The 18792-nt window shown below is 40.6% G+C and overlaps 1 protein-coding gene across 1 annotated transcript in view; it reads left to right on the plus strand.

The window, feature by feature from the left end:
• Positions 1 to 18792, plus strand: part of LOC137253668 (arylsulfatase B) — a 50952-nt gene that overhangs the window by 21421 nt on the left and 10739 nt on the right. The window contains exons 2-6 of the mRNA XM_067791035.1: positions 5946 to 6234; positions 6859 to 7142; positions 13061 to 13220; positions 15258 to 15484; positions 15545 to 15806. Of these exons, the coding sequence (XP_067647136.1) occupies positions 6903 to 7142; positions 13061 to 13220; positions 15258 to 15484; positions 15545 to 15806 (889 nt within the window). The 5' untranslated portion in view covers positions 5946 to 6234; positions 6859 to 6902. The remainder of the gene's footprint in view (positions 1 to 5945; positions 6235 to 6858; positions 7143 to 13060; positions 13221 to 15257; positions 15485 to 15544; positions 15807 to 18792) is intronic.

Below are 18792 nucleotides of genomic sequence, written 5' to 3' on the forward strand. Positions count from 1 at the left end.
GTAATAAGAGTAACGTTCCTGCCAAATTTCATCATGATATCTTCAACGACTGCCAAATGACAGCTTGCAAAATTTTAAATTACCTTCTTTTAAAAATGGGGGCGGTACCACCCCCATTGTCCAAAATTTTACTAATTTTCTATTTTGCGTCATAAGTTCAACTCATATACCAAGTTTCGTCGCTTCATCGGTCTTTTGTAATGAATTATCGCACTTTTTCGGTTTTTCGAAATTTTCGATATCGAAAAAGTGGGCGTGGTTATAGTCCGATATCGTTCATTTTAAATAGCGATCTGAGATGAGTGCTCAGGAACCTACATACCAAATTTCATCAAGATACCTCAACATTTACTCAAGTTATCGTGTTAAGGGACGGACGGACGGACGGACGGACATGGCTCAATCAAATTTTTTTTCGATCCTGATTATTTTGATATATGGAAGTCTATATCTATCTCGATTCCTTTATATATGTATAACCAACCGTTATCCAATCAAACTTAATATACTCTGTGAGCTCTGCTCAACTGAGTATAAAAATTATAATTCGAATGGTGATAGTGCTACTAAAATATCAGTTTGCAAGTTTTGGGTTATTTGAAATTATGCGTATAAAACTTTAGCTCAGATAAAGCAAAATAAAAATAAGATAATAAGTTAAGCACATTAGATCTTCAAAGACCTTTGTGGTTTTCCTGTGGCTGGCGGGCTCCTATTTATGGAAACTCTGTGAGATTGGGCTAAGAGTAATGAAGTCTTGGAATACGAATATTGAAAAGAAGATGATCTCGTATTTCTCTCAAAAACTTAGGACCGAACACCTTGTTCTCGTTCCTTTTATAAACGCTGTAACGCCTGATTTATCTTTATGTAGGGAGTTGGGTTCCTCGTTGGGTTCGTCGTACCAAGAATCCTTTTGTAATGTTAGGTCTACCGAAAGGCGATTAGTGGAACGCTAGAAACTAAATCGGGTTGCACTGAAGTTACAGCCCTTGGTCGAGAAATTACACGCGAGCCACTCCGGTATGGTTATTTCTGAAGGATGGGCTTTTCATTCGGGTTTCTTACTGATAAAGTGCACTCGAGAGAACAAAAATGCGCTGACGTCTTTATTGACTTTAAAGGAGCCTCGAATAATAACATACCGCCTATAAAAAGGCCTTACTAGCACTGCACTCATATGTTAATACACATACACATAGAAGACTACTGGCGGGCATAAGGGTTACAACGGAGTGGAGGGAAACCAACATCATGCAGAAAGGTGGGAAGGGATAAGACACAGGGGGTGTTCTTTCTTCTCTGCTTTAAATCATGGTTGAGGACGATCTAGGAAAGGACCAGTAAGGGAGCTGAAGATCTGGCGATCATTGTCATAGAAAAAATTCCACATACACTGAAGAACGTTCTACAGGGAGATCTGAGTGTCGTGACGAGATGGTTTGAATAAAGGGTTCGGTTGCCTTGAACTGATGTTCAGGAGCAATAAGTTATATCTGGTGACTGCTTTTAACGGAAATATATTAGCTGTATTATATTTGGGCCAATCTGTTCACATTTTTAGGAGTTATAGTCTATAGTCTGGGCGACAACAATAGTACTTACTTACTTAATTGGCGCTTAACCGTTTAAACGGTTATGGCCGTCCAACAAGATGCGCCAGTTGCTTCTTCGCTCCGCCAGCTGGCGCCAATTGGGCACACCAAGGGAATTTAAATCGTTTTACACCTGGTCCCTGCAGGTGAGTGGGGCCGCCCTCTTCCTCCGCTTCAATAGGTGGGCTCCGATAACAATACTTTTTTAGCCGGAGCGTAATCTTTAATTTCCATAACATGGCGTAGTCGCTGCGTTTTAATTCGCTGGACTATGTTGATGTCTGCGTAAAGCTCGTACAGCTCAACATTAAATCTTCTTCGGACAGCAATAGACTCTCCTTGAATAGTCAAGAAGATGACAGCAGCACAGCAACAATTCGTTCTTGTTATTATTGCTGTTGTTTTAGACGTAAAAATACCTCCCGAATGTTTATGGACAAGTTTTGTATATACAGCTTTTTGTCGGATATGAATCCAGTATAACACCTACACCGAGAACAAAGCTGCGAGGCGTGGGGTATAAGCCGGTGAGTTATACAACTCCAGATAACTGACCGCCTTTGAATTCGTTCGGCTGGAGCCTTTGTTGCTTGTTTTAGTTCTCACAATTCATCAAGCATATTTCAGATTACGCTGATCATTACACTGGTCGACGGCCAAAATTTACCAGAGACGCCGTTATGAAATTCGTATGTAAAACCACCCCCTGATTTCAAAAATCGAGTTCATTTTTGATTCTATGGTACCGTTTTTGAGATATTTGCAATTTACCGTTATTCGAAAAAAACAAAAAGATGGCTCCCTTTAATTACGTATATCTCACGAACGGGTTAAGTAATTGTAAATAGGTTTACAGAATCAGAAAGACGATAAAATTTTCTATAAATGCATCATACATTCTTTTTTGCTCAACCATAAAGTTTTCGAGATCTTAGCTCATCATTTCAGATTTTTGTTTTTTTTTATGAAAAAATATGAAAAAAATTACTTTTTGCGAGGGCAGCATTCCAAAACCACAACTTTTTTTCCAAATATTTTTTATTTACGTAAAGCTCTGTTTAATTAGAAAAAAGGTAAGTTATCATCGAAGAAAATCGATGCAAAACTACGTAAGTAATGAGCGATCAAATAAAAATACCCAGGTTGCGCAATTTCAACGTATACCTCAAAACGTATGTATGGTATAAAGAAGAGTGAAATATCTAGCTATGCTCTGTTTCTATTTAGTTAAAAGTTCAATTTATGAATAAAATTACCCATATTTTTAACTTTTTTTTTTAATTTATTTATGTTTGTGCTATATTCTAACAATCTTTATCTTAATTTTATTTTAATATGTAGTCGAAATAATTATGTGTTCGACTTTGACGCTTATTCAGTTTAGGATCGGTTTCTCTTATGAGAAACCAGCAGTAATCACCCATCATTGCGACGTCCCAGAATCCTTGATATCGATTTTCAATTAATTTCATTTGCTGATGAAACCTTTCGCCATGTTCGTCACTTTCGTCGCCAAGATTTGCCGGAAAAAAGCTCAAATGTGAATGCAGAAATAGAATTTTTAGCGACATATTTACGCCTGGAAAGAAAATATTAGTTAGGTAAACAAGTTATAGAATTTTGGGAAATTAATATTAATAAGCCTTTAATATTTACCTATTTTCGCATAATTATTGATTAAGTCGTTCAATATCTGCTCGCAGTTAGGGCTTTTGTGTCTACCGAGAAAAGAAGCAACGACGTTTTCAAAGGATTCCCACGCTGCTGCCTCAACTGATGAGAGTAGTCCTTTGAATTGATTATTGTTGATCAACTTTTTATTTGTGGGCCGACAAAAATACCTTCCTTTATCTTGGCTTGAGAAATATCTGGAAAAATTGTTTTCAAATAGTCGAATGCTTCGCCTTCTTTGTCCAAAGCCTTAACAAAGTTTTTAATGAGACCGAGCTTGATGTGTAAGGGTGGAAGTATGATTTTCTCTTTCTTGACAAGAGGGGTGTATTTGATGTTATCCACACCAACGGTAAACTCGACTCTTTCCGGCCAATCCTTTCTCGCGTAGTGGTCCTTACGAGCTCGGCTATCCCACTTGCAGAGGAAGCAGCAGTGCTTGGTGTAGCCACTTTGTAGACCGCATAGCATTGCAACGACTTTGAGGTCAGAACATATTTTCCAATCATGCTCTTCATATTTGATAAATTTTAGTAGTTTTTGCATTTCCTCGTAGGTTTCCTTTGTATTTAATGCATGTGCTAGCGGGATAGAAGGCTTTTTGTTACCAATATGCAATAATACAGCCTTTAAACTCAGTTTATTGCTGTCTATGAACAATCGCCACTCTTTTGAATCATATGTTTGACCAAACTCTTTGAATAAACCAGGAATGTCGTTGCAGTAGCATATACTGTCTTTCTTGGTATAGTGTTTGGAAAATGGTTCGTGACGAGTTCTACAATATATCACCTTAACATCGGATGATACAAATTTAAATTGTTGCACACGAGAAGTGTGGATCTCGGCCTTTTCCTTGGATAGTTCCAAATCTTTTATCCAATCATTAAGTTGTGCTTGTGATAGAACGTTTCTCTCCTTTCCCATGCGAAATTCAGTACAACTTGATTCCCCGCACTCAGATGTTACTGTTGACCAGGCATGCTTAACGAACGAAACGATATCATTTCGTTACGATAATCAACGTTAATACACGAAACGAAGTCATTTCGTTTCGTTTATTAACGTTAAGAACGACAAATTAACGTTAATTTGACGATCTTAACGTTAATAAACGAAACGAAGTGACTTCGTTTCGTTTATTAACGTTGATTATCGTAACGAAATGATATCGTTTCGTTCGTTAAGCATGCCTGCTGTTGACAATGGATACGCAACTGCCGTTGAATGTAGTACTGGTAATGTCACTGTAGGTACGCTGGCATAGGTTACTCTCCTTGATCTTCCAACGCCAAGTACTTTTGTTTGACAAATATAACACTCTATTGAATGGCAAGTAGGTTCTCTCCATATCATTGGTGTATCAAATTTTATTTGTTGTCCGGATTCCGACTGAATCAATTCTACTCGACACGATGTACACAAAGTGTTCGGTGTCCATGGTTTTTCAGCATTTTTAGGCTCAATGCCAAAATACTTGGAGTATAAAGTTTTTATATGATCTGAGAACACTCGTCGTCGCCTTATGATAGTATATTGGCCACACATGAAACAGAACATATCTGGATCGTTATTACACTCAAATTCTCGCGTCCTTTTACTCATTTTATTTTTTTTACTAAATCACGGTTTTGAAATTTGACTTATGAACTGAACTATCTCCGGCGAGCCTTGTAGATGTTATGAAGTTTCAAGGCGCATTAACTCATATTTATACTCGGAACAAGAATAAAATTAAAAAAATCAAATCTTACCTAGACAGAAAGGTTCCTTCTTATACGAAGCCGGGAAAAGAAAATACTACCTGCTTTAGATGTAGGCTTTAAAAATTTTCTGTGTCTTATAATTTTGAAAATCTACCTGCATACTTACCCATAAGTGACGGAAATACATGTTTATAACTACATGCCTACAGCAGCTTTCGAACCCAACCACTCTTCCTTTCGATGCAACCACTCTACCTACTATAAAACAATTCGAGTATTAAAAGTACTATTTGATTTATTTAAAGAAAAAGTATTATTATTGTTATGGTGTTATTCATTTATCCGGATAATATCCCATTTGCACTTTATACCTTTAATATATGTATGTATACATACATTGAAGTTGCGCAACCTGGGTATTTTTATTTGATCGCTTATAACTTACGTAGTTTTGCATCGATTTTCTTCGATGATAGCTTATCTTTTTTCTAATTAAACAGAGCTTTACGTAAATAAAAAGTATTTGGAAAAAAGTTGTGGTTTTGGAATGCTGCCCTCGCAAAAAGTAATTTTTTTCATATTTTTTCATAAAAAAAACAAAATCTCTGAAATGATGAGCTAATATCTCGAAAAATATATGGTTGAGCAAAAAACAATGTATGATGCATTTATAGAAAATTTTATCGTCTTTCCGATTCTGTAAATTTATTTGCAATTGCTTGACCAGTTCGTGAGATATACGTAATTAAAAGGAGCCATCTTTTTGGTTTTTCGAATAACGGTAAATTGCAAATATCTCAAAAACGGTACCATAGAATCAAAAATGAACTCAATTTTCGAAATCAGGGGGTGATTTTCTATACGAATTTCATAACGGCGTTTCTGGTAAAGAAAAAAGTTGAAATTCGTGGTCCAGTGTTATCAGTCAGTTAACTAAGCGCTCTTGTAACAACACCTCTTCTTACTTGTCCAGATGATTGTGGCAAGCTGTTGTGTACAAGCGCTCGACGGAGCTTCTAAGGTTTATTTAAGCTCATTTATCTGTAATTGAAGCAATTATAGCAACTTCCGAATGAGAGTTCTGCGGTGCACCTAAGTATCCTGGACAGCTCGAGCTGTATTAGCTGTTTGGAGGATCACGAGGTAGTATTTCCACTTTCTACCTCAAACAAAACCGCCCAGCTATTATGAGGACGAGGTGTTAATATCTTAATCGGGACGTATTCGACTCCTGGAAGCCGGTATCAACGTTATATGATGAGGCAAGTTAACAAACAACTAAACTGGTTAAGTTTACTGTTAAGCGGTCACCATACTTTACCTTACCGAACCATAATTAGATTTGGTTCTTACCTAACCCAAAATAACTACATCCAGCTTATTCCAAAAACAATTTACGAAAAATCCATGCCTGATACAGAATCCACGCTTTTGGCCGGTCAATTTTCGAGTTAAAGACTTCATAATCGATTTTGATTTCTTATTGATTTGCAAATCCTAACAATTTGAAAATCAGATTAGAGCTTTACCAGCTTTTAATAAATGCGGACTCTGACATATTCAACAGCAAATCTGAATAGGATTTGTAAATCGTTTTCGAGTTTTCGAAATCGTAATTTGTCTGTATTTGATATCATTTTTCTTAATATAACATAATTTAATTGAATAAGACGTTACTATAATAAGAGACACACAAAGTGTTCTAACAAGTCATATTGTCATAAAATGAAACATTTTAATTTGCATGGTAATAAGTTTCTGAAACTATGACAATAAGACGTGTTATGACACTTTGTGAATCACGCTAAGATCTTTTTCATTGCATTTAAAATATTTCAACACCCACATTATATATGTATATGTATGTATGTATATTCACAACACAGTCTAAAATGCCACATACCAACACATCAGAAAAAAAGCTCACAAAATGAAACACCCAATCGCCCGCCAGCAAAGTTTCGTTGGCCTTTACTTGTTGTCGGTGCTCGTGCTGTTGCCGGCATTATTCAATCAACAACATCACGTGGCTGCCATAACGACAATTAACTCGGAAGCAATGACGGCCCAACAACAACAACACCAACCTACACTAGATCAACAGCAACAGCAAAGTCAACAACAAAGCAGTGCAAAGCCAAACATAATAATCATTTTAATTGATGATATGGTAAGTTTGATTTGCTTGAAAATTACTGCACGTTCTTATTCACCTCATTAACAATGACTTAGTGATATTTAAAATAATTTCATGAACCGATTACTTAAGTCTATGGAGCTTGAGTCGCCTTATTAAAATTGATATTGAAGTTTATACTACACTAGCGGGGTACCCGGCGTTGCTCGGGTTGGGCAGTTATTAATCTAAATAAGAAGGTGTAGTTTAACGCTTTCCCTCCCGTTACTCAAAGTCAAGCAATCAGTATATAAGATTTTATTGATCTTCTTCAAAATATATCTCCCAATTTTTTTCATTCTCCTACCTTTTATAATTTTCCTCTTACGTCGTTTCGCCTCATAGGAAGGCGGCGGGATGTCGGTGACAAAGAACTGTCAACCCCTAATCCTGGGTGTTATGCGGACCGTGCCTATTGGAAAATTTGCAGCCAGGGGATAAATTCGGCTGTATTCGAACGGAGCCTTTCGATACCGGGTCACCTCGGGAAGCATTGATCGCTTTACCACCGTAAGGGACGCTGCTGTGACGGACGGTTTTTTCCGACAAAAACGCATTAAGCGATGCGTCGGTCTCGGGCAGCGAGAGTAGTGTTGGTTCAATGACCTCTCTACTAGAGAGTGAGCTTATCATTCTGGATGTATGATAGGAAAAAATATGTAAGGTTAATTTTAATGTCCCAGTTACCATCACCCTCGTTAAAATTGGCTTCAACGTTGGAATTTCACCGCCCCCCCCCCCCCCCCCTCCCTTATGATGGAGTAATTAAGAGGTTAAGAGACTTGCCGTTTAACATTAGCGTTTGATAAGCCCCCAACCAGGCTGCAACCCCATGTTTTGTGATATCGTAGTTATTTTCTTGAGCTCCAGGATCTGGCGTAACTAAGATATTTTTGGCTGAAATCACACCTTATGTATGATTCTTTTCGAGTCCCCATGCCCGCTCCGATTGATGAGTTACGCCGTCTGCGATCACTAAGCTCTCAGCTTATTTGGAAGGGAAAACCAAGCAACTACGGTTACTTACTTACTTACTTAATTGGCGCTTAACCGTCTAAACGGTTATGGCCGTCCAACAAGACGCGCCAGTCGCTCCTTCGCTCCGCCAACCGGCGCCAATTGGTCACACCAAGGGAGTTTAAATCGTTTTCCACCTGGTCCTTCCAACGGAGTGGGGGCCGCCCTCTACCTCTGCTTCCATAGGCGGGTTCCAATAGAAACACTTTCTTGGCCGGAGCATCATCTTTCATTCGCATAACATGGCCTAGCCAGCGCAGCCGCTGCGTTTTAATTCGCTGCACTATGTCGATGTCTGCGTATAGCTCTACAGCTCATCATTTCTTCTTCGGTACTCGCCATCGCCAACGCGTAGAGGTCCATAAATCTTTCGAAGAACTTTTCTATCGAACACTCCCAAAGCCGCTTCATCTGCTGTTGTCATGGTCCATGCTTCTGCCCCATATAGCAGGACGGGTACGATAAGTGACTTGTAGAGTATGATTTTCGTTCACCGAGAGAGGACTTTACTTTTCAATTGCCTACCTAGTCCAAAGTAGCATTTATTGGCAAGATTGATTCTTCGCTGGATTTCAGTGCTGATGTTGTTGCTAATGTTGATGCTGGTTCCCAAAGTCTTTTACTATTTCGAAATTATGGTTGTCAACAGTAGCGTGGTTGCCAAGGCGCATATGCGCTGACTCTTTGCTCGATGGCAGCAGGTACTTCGTTTTGTCCTCATTCACCATCAAACCCATCTTTACCGCTTCTTTTTCCAGTTTGGAGTAAGCAGAACTAACAGCGCGGTTATTTAGGCCGATGATATCAATGTCATCAGCATATGCCAGTAATTGTACGCTTTTATAGTATATTGTTCCAGTCTCCAGCATCAAATTAAAGAAATCGCACGATAGGGGGTCACCCTGTCTGAAACCTCGTTTAGTTTCGAACGGCTCGGAGAGGTCCTTCCCAATTCTGACTGAGCTGATGGTGTTGCTCAACGTCATTTTGCACAGCCGTATAAGTTTTGCGGGGAAACCAAATTCAGACATAGCGGCATATAGGCAGCTCCTTTTCGTGCTGTCGAAGGCGGCTTTAAAGTCGACGAAGAGGTGATGTGTGTCGATTCTCTTTTCACGGGTTTTTTCCAAGATTTAGCGCATTGTGAAAATCTGGTCGATGGTAGATTTACCAGGTCTGAAGCCGCACTGCTAAAGTCCAATCAGCCGGTTCACGGTGGGCTTCAATCTTTCGCACAATGCACTTGAAAGGACCTTATATGCGATATTAAGAAGGCTGATTCCACGATAGTTGGTGCATTTTGCAGTATCCCCCTTCTTGTGGACTGGGCAAAGAACACTTAGATTCCAACCGTCGGGCATGCTTTCGCCCGCCCATATTTTGCTAAGAAGCTGCTGCATGCGCCTTACCAACTCCTCGCCGCCGAACTTGAATAGCTCCGCAGGCAATCCATCAGCGCCCACGGCCTTGTTGTTTTTCAATCTGGTTATTGCTATTCTAACTTCGTCATAATCGAGCGGGGGGACATATATTCTATCATCATCGATTGCGGGATCGGGTTCTTCATCTCTGCGCGGTGAATGACTGCCTCCATTTAGGAGAGCAGAGAAGTTTTCCCTCCATAATCTAAGCACTCTCTGGACATCAGTTACAAGGTCGCCGTTTTCATTCCTATAGGAGTTTGCCCCGGTCTTAAAACCTTCCGTCTGTCGCCGTATTTTTTGGTAGAATTTTCGAGCGTTATTCCTGGTGGCTAGCAGCTCAAGCGCCTCGCACTCACGCCTTTCTCCTTCTGCTTTTTTCTTCCTGAAAAGGCATCACGCTTCCCTTTTCAACTCACGATAGCGTTCACACACTCCTCTTGTCGCGCTCGCTTTTAACGTAGCCCTGTAGGCAGCGTCTTTTCTTTCGGTTGCAACGCGGCATTCTTCATCGTACCAGTTGTTTTTTCGTGGCAGCCGGTAACCAATTTTTTCCTCGGCGGCAGTACGAAGTGCTTTGGAGATATGCTCCCACTGCTCCTGTATTCCTTCAGGATGAGTTGTGCTCTCAGAGAGCAGGTGTGAGAGTCGAGTTGCGAAATCATTGGCAGTCTGTTGTGATTGAAGCTTTTCGACGTCTAGCTTTCCTTGTGTTTTTTGTTCCTCGGTTTTAGCCGCGTTGAGGCGGGTGCGTATTTTGGCTGCAACGAGATAATGGTCCGAGTCGATGTTAGGTCCTCGGATCGTGCGCACATCTAAAACACTGGAGGCATGCCGTCCGTCTATCACAACGTGATCGATCTGATTGCAAGTATTTCGATCAGGAGACAGCCATGTAGCTTGATGTATCTTTTTATGCATAAACCTCGTGCTGGATATGACCATGTTTCGAGCACCGGCAAAGTCAATCAGCCTCAGTCAGCAACTACGGTTAGGTAAGGTTATAGTCGCTGCCGCCCAGCAAATATGTAAGCCTTTTTTAATAGTGGACGTCGGGGTAGCGCACGACCCTCAAATAGCCCAATGAAATCAGGCTAATCCTGTTCATGTGACGCACCCCGTGGGACCGCCGTTAAGCATAGCGTCAGAGGGAAAAGGCGATTTAGTCGCCACTACTTCGCATACGCATTTCTCTCGTTCCTTTTCAGCATGCATCAATTGCGTCCTAGCTATAAAGGTCATCTTGGTCACAGCAGCCCAATCTATATGTCTACACATTCGGGGATCTAAATTCCTAATGGAATGCTCCATAGGGCACACTTAAGTCAGTTTATCTATTGTGATACCTGTCAGTGAATGAGCTAGAGCCCTTCCTCCTTTATATGTGTAAAAATTTAACCAATTTGTACGTCTTCCCTAGCGCAAGATGACCTCAATTTCAGTGGAGCTAAGCTCCGATAAACCGCCAATGAAGTGCTTTGAAGTGCTTGTTCAAACATTTCAGACGTGTTCTGGCTAGAGCCGACTTTTTATCTCCTCCTCGCTCTTACAGCTTCGACAGCAGTAAAAAGAAGTACAATTGACGCGATTTACATCCTAGGAGATTTAGGCCGAGCTTCTCTATAAATTTTCGTCGTGCTCCATTTAAATTTTTTCCCTCAAATGAGCGGAACCGAAATCACATGTTTTATGCTGTCTCCGAACGGCATCTGCAAGGCGGATGAGTTTTCACTGAGAAGCTTTTCATGGCAGAAAAACACTCGGAGTTTTTGCCAAATGAGTGTCGATACGGCAAGCCCGATTATAAAAAATTTTTTTTTATAAATTTTTGATTTTTCTTTGCCCGGGAGTTGAACCCAACAAAGATCTTCAGTGTGGTAGGCGGAAAACGATACCAACAGACTACAGCGACCGCCGAACAGAAGTAATTCCTTGCTACTCCCATGCGTTCACCTTGTACTCTCATTAGATAATGTCGCGTTAATATCCCAATTAATGGAGGAAATGGAGAAGAAACAATAGATATGGAACCTAGTTCCGATCGGTGATATTGTTAAACCGTATCTCTATAAGCCCACTAGTGGGCCTTCTTACAGGTCACTGTCTCATGGGCACTCACGGTGCCTATATGGGCCTGCAGACAAATGACTTCTGCCGCAGCTGTAGGGACGAGGAGGATATAGAAAGCGTTGAGCACTATCTGTGCCACTGTCCCGCACTGTCAAAAACCAGGTACCAATGCCTCCACAGACACTCTTTTGAGTGCCTTGCGGAGCTTGAATCTATAAACCCAAACGACATCTTGCGTTTCATTAGGCAAACGCGCTGGTTTAGCCTCACTGGGGTCTAAACTTTCTTCTTCTTCGAAAGTAGGGTAACAGGAAATAGGGGCCCCCGCGTGGTAGCACAACGGGCCACAACGGCCTACGTGAGTCTCCGCTTGGACAGCGGAGGCAGCCACTTTAACCTAACCTAACCTAGTTCCGTTCTCGTTAATGCGTGACCAGGGTTGTCGAGAAACCTCACAGGTTTGTTCCAGTGCCCATCTTGAACTAACTTTCTCGGTAAAAGCAAATAATTTGAGTTACGTTCTTTTGGGTTTGAAATATGGACTTCAAATTTTTAGAAGAGAAAATGTGATTCCGCTAGGGTATGCCGAACAATTCATAAATATTTAAAACGGAAGTCTCCAGGCACATGTCTCTTTCTTGAGAGAGCGGAAGCGTTATTGATCCAATCTTATATCACTGACTGCGGAATGAATGAGAGAGTCTTTTCATCTAGTTACCAAGCTCCGTACATTTCAATCCAGGTAGGGGCACTGCCTTAATTCGGGTTATTTAAATTTAAAAGTAGATTACCATGTAGCGCTTGGTCAACACGTTTGTTTCGCTCGTCGATAACCAACAAGTTTTCTATATTTATTCCTCCCATAGGCTTTCCAAAACTGTTCGCAGTTGGACCCCCATTACTAAATATAGAAACGCTTAGCGTAGTATACTTCAGACATTTCGCAATTACTTCGTAACAAGGAGCTGCTTCTGCTGACTCCCCCAGTAGACATCTTTGTATAGGATGAGGCTTTTGAAAGTGGGGCAAGAAATTGATCATAAATCGCCATAAGAGCGTACAATGAACCTTCACAATCAATTTGAAAACTCCCGCAATTATACCAGCAGACACTTTTGTAACTGTAATCGACTCCAAAAGCTTCTCAGTGAAAAAACATTTGACTTGCTGATGCCGTTCAGAATCGGCATAAAAGAAGTAAGTACCGTCCCGCCAATTTGTAGGATTAAAAGGAACACGACGCAGTCTTCGTAGGTCGTCACGCCTTACATTTAATTAATCGAATCAAAAATAAGTCCATGTAATGCCTCCATATCTATCTTACTAAGCTCACCATCTACATCCTAATTTGCATTCAGCAAAATCTCATATACACCATTCTACCTTATATTATCTACTTTTCAGGGCTTTAACGATGTCAGTTTTCATGGCTCGAATCAAATATTAACACCGAATATTGATGCGCTGGCCTATAATGGCATTATATTGAATCGGCATTATGTACCAAATTTATGTACCCCATCACGAGCAACGCTGCTCACTGGAAAATATCCAATACATACAGGTAAGTGTTACAAGTATTTTATTCACTCTTATATGTGCATTAGACTGTATCCCAAAAAACAACGTAAGTCTTTTTTTTAAAGCCAAATATTATTACGAGATTAAAGAAAGTTTGGGCAGTATTTGGTAACTGCAAAAAGGCCTTAGGAAGGAACTGAGGACTATCACCGCATATCATTCATGGTATACTTGCAAATGTAACTATAGTCTAGTGGTAGGCGCTAGTCAAAATGAGCAATCAACAAAGGATCAAATGCATTGGTGTATCAGCGAGCAGCACACCTTAGGAAGTTTTAAATGTCATTTTTACTTGGAGCCTCTTCTTTCAGACTGAGGGATTCCAACATGTGGAAACCAGATCACCAGAGGCAGCAGGAGATGACTCAACTTATTGTCCAGCACGGACAATATTACGCCAATCGCTGACTTTCAGTCACAGAACAAAAGGTATCATTCAATGGAGGAATGCACAGAAGGATTTCTCAACGGTAGAGACATTACTATCAACACGCTCAAAAAAGTAAAGCAAACAGGGGGTGGAGAATCTACAGATAAGTCAGCCTTACCGACTTCGCCATTCCTGCAGTTTCTTCCTGGCGGAAGTCTATGCTATAAGCAGCGCAGCTGTGATTCTTCAAGGCACTACAGTAGCAGAAAGTAATAATTCTTGTTGACAGCTAGACTGCCTGAAAAGCATTAGAATCCAGCCTTACAAAACTTAGTGCGAAGAGGTCGAGCTTTGCCGTCCATAGGGCATCTCAATGTCTTCCTCTGCTGCACCCAGGGTACAGAAATATTGCGATATGCATTTGCTGATAAATTTACCAGGAAAGGGTCCGAAATTGATGTAAACGGGGCAGACAGCTCCGTACGACCTGGATTATCTGCTGGGGAGAATCAAGAAATGTACTACTATGGCAACAAACTTGCCCTTGACTAACCAGAGTTATGGTAAAGTCTCAATATCCTTACATCCATATTTGGATGTAAAAATAACAAGCTTTCTCCATAAGCCAAACGAATTTGCAATGAGAGTACATACAGGCGTCATATCAGGTCACTCTGCTATCGCACCGATGCTTGGCTGTGGCGCATACCAACAAGCTTTCACAGGATGAAAAGGAGGAGAAGTCGATTCATCGTTTTCTATGCTTTCGATACTACTTAAGTTCATCAGAGAAGGCAATTGGGGGACTAGCCCAACGGTTGTGGGGCTTAGAATATACCCATGGCCCGTCGTAAGAGGCGACTAAAATACCCGAATGATTTAATGGGTTGTGTATCGCAACCATTTTCAACTAAATTGTTAACCTTTTACCTACCCATGGTGAATTCTGTTTTTTGGCAGTCGAGGCTCTAGTGACCCCAAATTCCCTATGGAACAAGGCAGTGGGGCCGCTTGGCCTATAAGGTTCAATTTGGTTATATTAAAACGTCCCCGAGATGGTCGGCTGGGTACGTTAATGGTGCTTGTTGCCGGAACGTACCGAATCTATATTCGTCAAAGGATCATCAAATCGATAACACTCCTCAAAAACTTTTCGTTTATCGCTACAACAACAACAAGAAGTAATCTGGTTGGACAAATGTGCCACAACCTAGCACTCACTAACGGTTTTCACAATGGACAACAATGCCTCTCCGAGTGGAAAGTGAGGAGTGCCCAGGCACGCTCTCTTAACCTAACTTAATCGAACGCTGGTTTTCATATTAACAAACAATTGTACAATTAAAGATCACTGAACAACTTTTTATCGAAATCATTCGATATCATTCTTAGTGTCGACATGTTTATTCTCGAAAAATCGTACCAGTCTAATGTACACATTCAATAGAAATAGAGTTAAATTCGTATGCAATTTTCATGAAAGACATGCAGATTAATTCAAGTGGCTTAACGACCGCGTACACAAAATGAATTTAATTAAGATCCGCTTTTGATATTTTGCATGTTGTTTTTGTACCTCGTATGTGTGTGCCTGAATAGCCAACTTCATTTTCCGCAATCATTTAATATTTTTTGCGCTGCGCCTTTTAGGTATGCAACAATCCGTCATCATCAACGACGAACCGTGGGGTTTACCACTCAATGAACATTTGATGCCTGAAATATTACGCGACGCAGGCTATGCAACGAACTTAGTTGGTAAATGGCATTTGGGTTTTTGGCGTAAGGATCTAACGCCAACAATGCGTGGTTTTGATCATCACTTTGGCTATTATTCGGGCTATATTGATTACTACAATCATACAATGCATATGTTGGTGAGTGCGAAACTGTTAATTAAATAATTTCATTTCTTTTAACTTCTTTCACTTTTTAAGGATCGTAATTTCTCAGCCGGCTTAGATTTCCGTCGCGACTTGTCCCCATGGCCGGAGGCAGACGGCATTTATGCAACTGATGTTTTCACACAGGAAGCTGAACGTATTATCTATCAACACAATGCGGCGTCCAAACCTTTGTTTTTGCTAATGAGCCACTTAGCCGTACACACTGGTAATGAGAATAATCCAATGCAGGCACCGGAAGAGGAGGTGGAAAAGTTTGCACATATCAGTGATGCGAAGAGGCGAACATATGCTGGTAAGTTGAATGTTAGTGTAAGATACTTCACTAGTAAAGAGCTTCTACGGAAAATTTAATTCAGTGTACCTATGATAACAGTATATGTATGCGTATTAGGGTGGGTCGGTTTGTATGGACGAAAACTAACCGATATCGCGCCATCGATTTTTCTTTTTTTCAAAAAACTGTTATCTCCAATGTTTTTAGCGGACATTTTTGGATCGGACAGGATGTACATGAAAATTTTACAATCAAATGAAAATTTTTTTAGTAGGTCATGAAAAAAAACCTTAAAAATCAAAGTCGAAAAAAAGTCAAAAAAATTCAATTTCGCAGGCTCGAAAATTATTTTTTTGGGTATGCGTAGTGGAACTCTTTTTTCCTGAGCCCAAATCCTATCGAAAAATCGATGGCGCGATATTGGTTAATAAATCAACCCATTCTAATGTTCATACATTACAGTGTGCCGAGAACCAATTATTTTTCTGGTACGTTGGAAATATTGTTCAGGATAGAGAAAAATGAGCTTGTCAAAAGGACGGAAAGTTTTATCGTTAGCCTCGGCACTGTCACAATGCAAGACGTCCTTGTTCTTATGAAGGCTTTCTTCGGATATGTAAACTCGCTACTTCATCTCGAAGCCCACTCTCACCTTGATTGGCAAGGCAATGATCATCTCATTTGATTAAAAGTATGTATTTCATGTATGTATGTGATAACCTTATTTCATCTGCCACTGCCGCTGGTAATTTTGTTAATGAGACTACACGTATAAATTGCAAGATTGCAAAGTGTGTCTTCTAACTTCCTTCGTGCAGCAAATTGATTACATTCGAAAAACCGAGCGGGGTACACCGCCCAAGTTTGCACAGCATAGGCAGGTCGTTCTTGAAACCTTTCTAATTTCATGGCAACATTTAGTTAATCGTGGTAGCGTGCTCATCTACCACACCAAATGTCCCAGGACCCAGATATTTTCAAATGGAAAAAATTGTCTAAGCGAGTTCGCCCTTCGGTAGTGATTTGGCAAAAACGCCGTTTGAACTTTTGCCATTAAAAGCTTCTCAGCGAAAACTTTTTTGCGTGCAGACACATTTCGGAGTCGGCAAAAACGTGCAAGCCTCGTCCTACGAATTTGTAGGAACAAATTAAAAGGCGCAAGAAGCAAATTGGATAAGAAGCTTGATGTTGTCCATTACAAATGGAGGGAGGAGATAGAAGTCTACCTTTATATGTGTTTGCTTCAACTATGGTTTCAGTTTAGACTTCATTCTGCTGTCCCATTTCTTGCAGTACAGCGGCTCCATTGCTGAGGCCAGGGTCTTCTCATGCCTTTATGGTAGGTCGTAAATTTATCTTCAGATCGCCTTCTTGTGAAACCAGACGATAGACTGAAGCAACTCGTACCACAACTTGACGTTAGAGTGGATAATTTGTGTATATTGGAACCATTTTCCGTCATCCCTTTGTTCAATTTGGTTGCAGCTCAATTTTTCGTTCCCTCACCCTAAGTTGAAGGAGATTGAAACCATTTTCTGTCATCCCTTGTTATATAAAATTTGTAATTTGTTAGTTCTTATTTCTATCTGCCATCTCCAATGCAATTTTTTCGTTCCTAGAGAGAAAGAAGAGCGAAAATTCATACTGAGAAAGCGCAAAGACGAAGCCGGTTTATCTTTAAGCGAATTTTGATACAGTATAACGGTAGATCGTATACCAAAACGTACGTCAATTTAATAATACTATCCACTTCAGCTTTTTAGCCTCTCGTTCTTTAATCGAAGCCCAATTAGGTTTCGGAGCCCAACTCAGTGCCAGGTAGACAGAATTTACGAAGCATCACAGCATACAACTATTTGGGAGTACGATATACAGAAAAGCCTGAGATCGCTAAGATGCAGTCGGAGATACTTTTCTCGCCAACTTTCGCCTGGCAAAAGTTGTAATTCTAACTCTTCATTTGCTCCTTTACGAAGATTCCATACAGAACATTATTGAATCTCCTCGGTATTGAATCTCGGTACTCACCGTCTTCAACGCATAGAGATCAGTAAATACAAAATGTCGTGAGTACCAACTACTCCTTAAGCTCGACGCTTAAGCTGTTGGTTTACTTTGAGCAGCTATACTCTTAACCCCCAACCATCATCAATCGTACCTCCTCACCATCATCAATGATAATCACCTTCATTCACATCGCTAAGATCATCATTACTACCCTTCTTCCTCTTTTTCACTTCAATTTTTTTTACCCTTCCTTGGCGCACCTTCATGCATCTGAGTTTGATAATTGACTGCTGAAGGCGATCCAGTTTTATAAAAACTTTCTAAAATATTTGTGACGAACGAATCTCCTCAGCCGAGGCCTTTGGCATCTTCGCTCAAGTAAACTTAACCGTTTTGTTACTAACTAAGCTGGGTTCCCCCATTCCGTAGTGAAATATGTATGTTTACACCTAATCGTAAACTTCAAAACTCCAAACACTCCCAACAAACAGGGCTTCAGCACTTCTGTGAAAGTGAAACGGCAAAGGAAAAGAGGAAGTAAATGTTAAGAAAATGAAACAAAAAAGATGAGAAAAGAAAAGAACAGTATGTTATAGTCACTGGTGGGGACTCCCTCCAGGAGATGGTGGTCAAACCGATTCTGCTATATGGGGTGCTGGTCTGGTGGAAGGCACTAGACACGGCGAGCACCTCCAAAATGATAATGTCAGTGCAACGGACGGCGCTGATCGGTATCCAGTAGATATTGCGTGAAAGGCGGCCGCGGCCCGGTCGTTGGTCAGGCTTCGTGATATGGGCTATGTGCTTTCTGACTTCCGTTACTCTAGCCTCCTTACCAGTTCCGACTTTATCCCGGACAGAACGGACTATTGTATGCCGATAACTGCTTCCTATATAACCTTCTCCCCAGTCATTCCACCGAGAGAGGAGTATGGAAAAGGAATTATCTGGGGCATGGGGCCGGTTAACTTGTTCACCGATGGGTCGAGGTTGGACG

Source organism: Eurosta solidaginis, chromosome 5, assembly GCF_040869045.1.
Source record: "Eurosta solidaginis isolate ZX-2024a chromosome 5, ASM4086904v1, whole genome shotgun sequence".
Taxonomy (NCBI): Eukaryota; Metazoa; Arthropoda; class Insecta; order Diptera; family Tephritidae; genus Eurosta; species Eurosta solidaginis.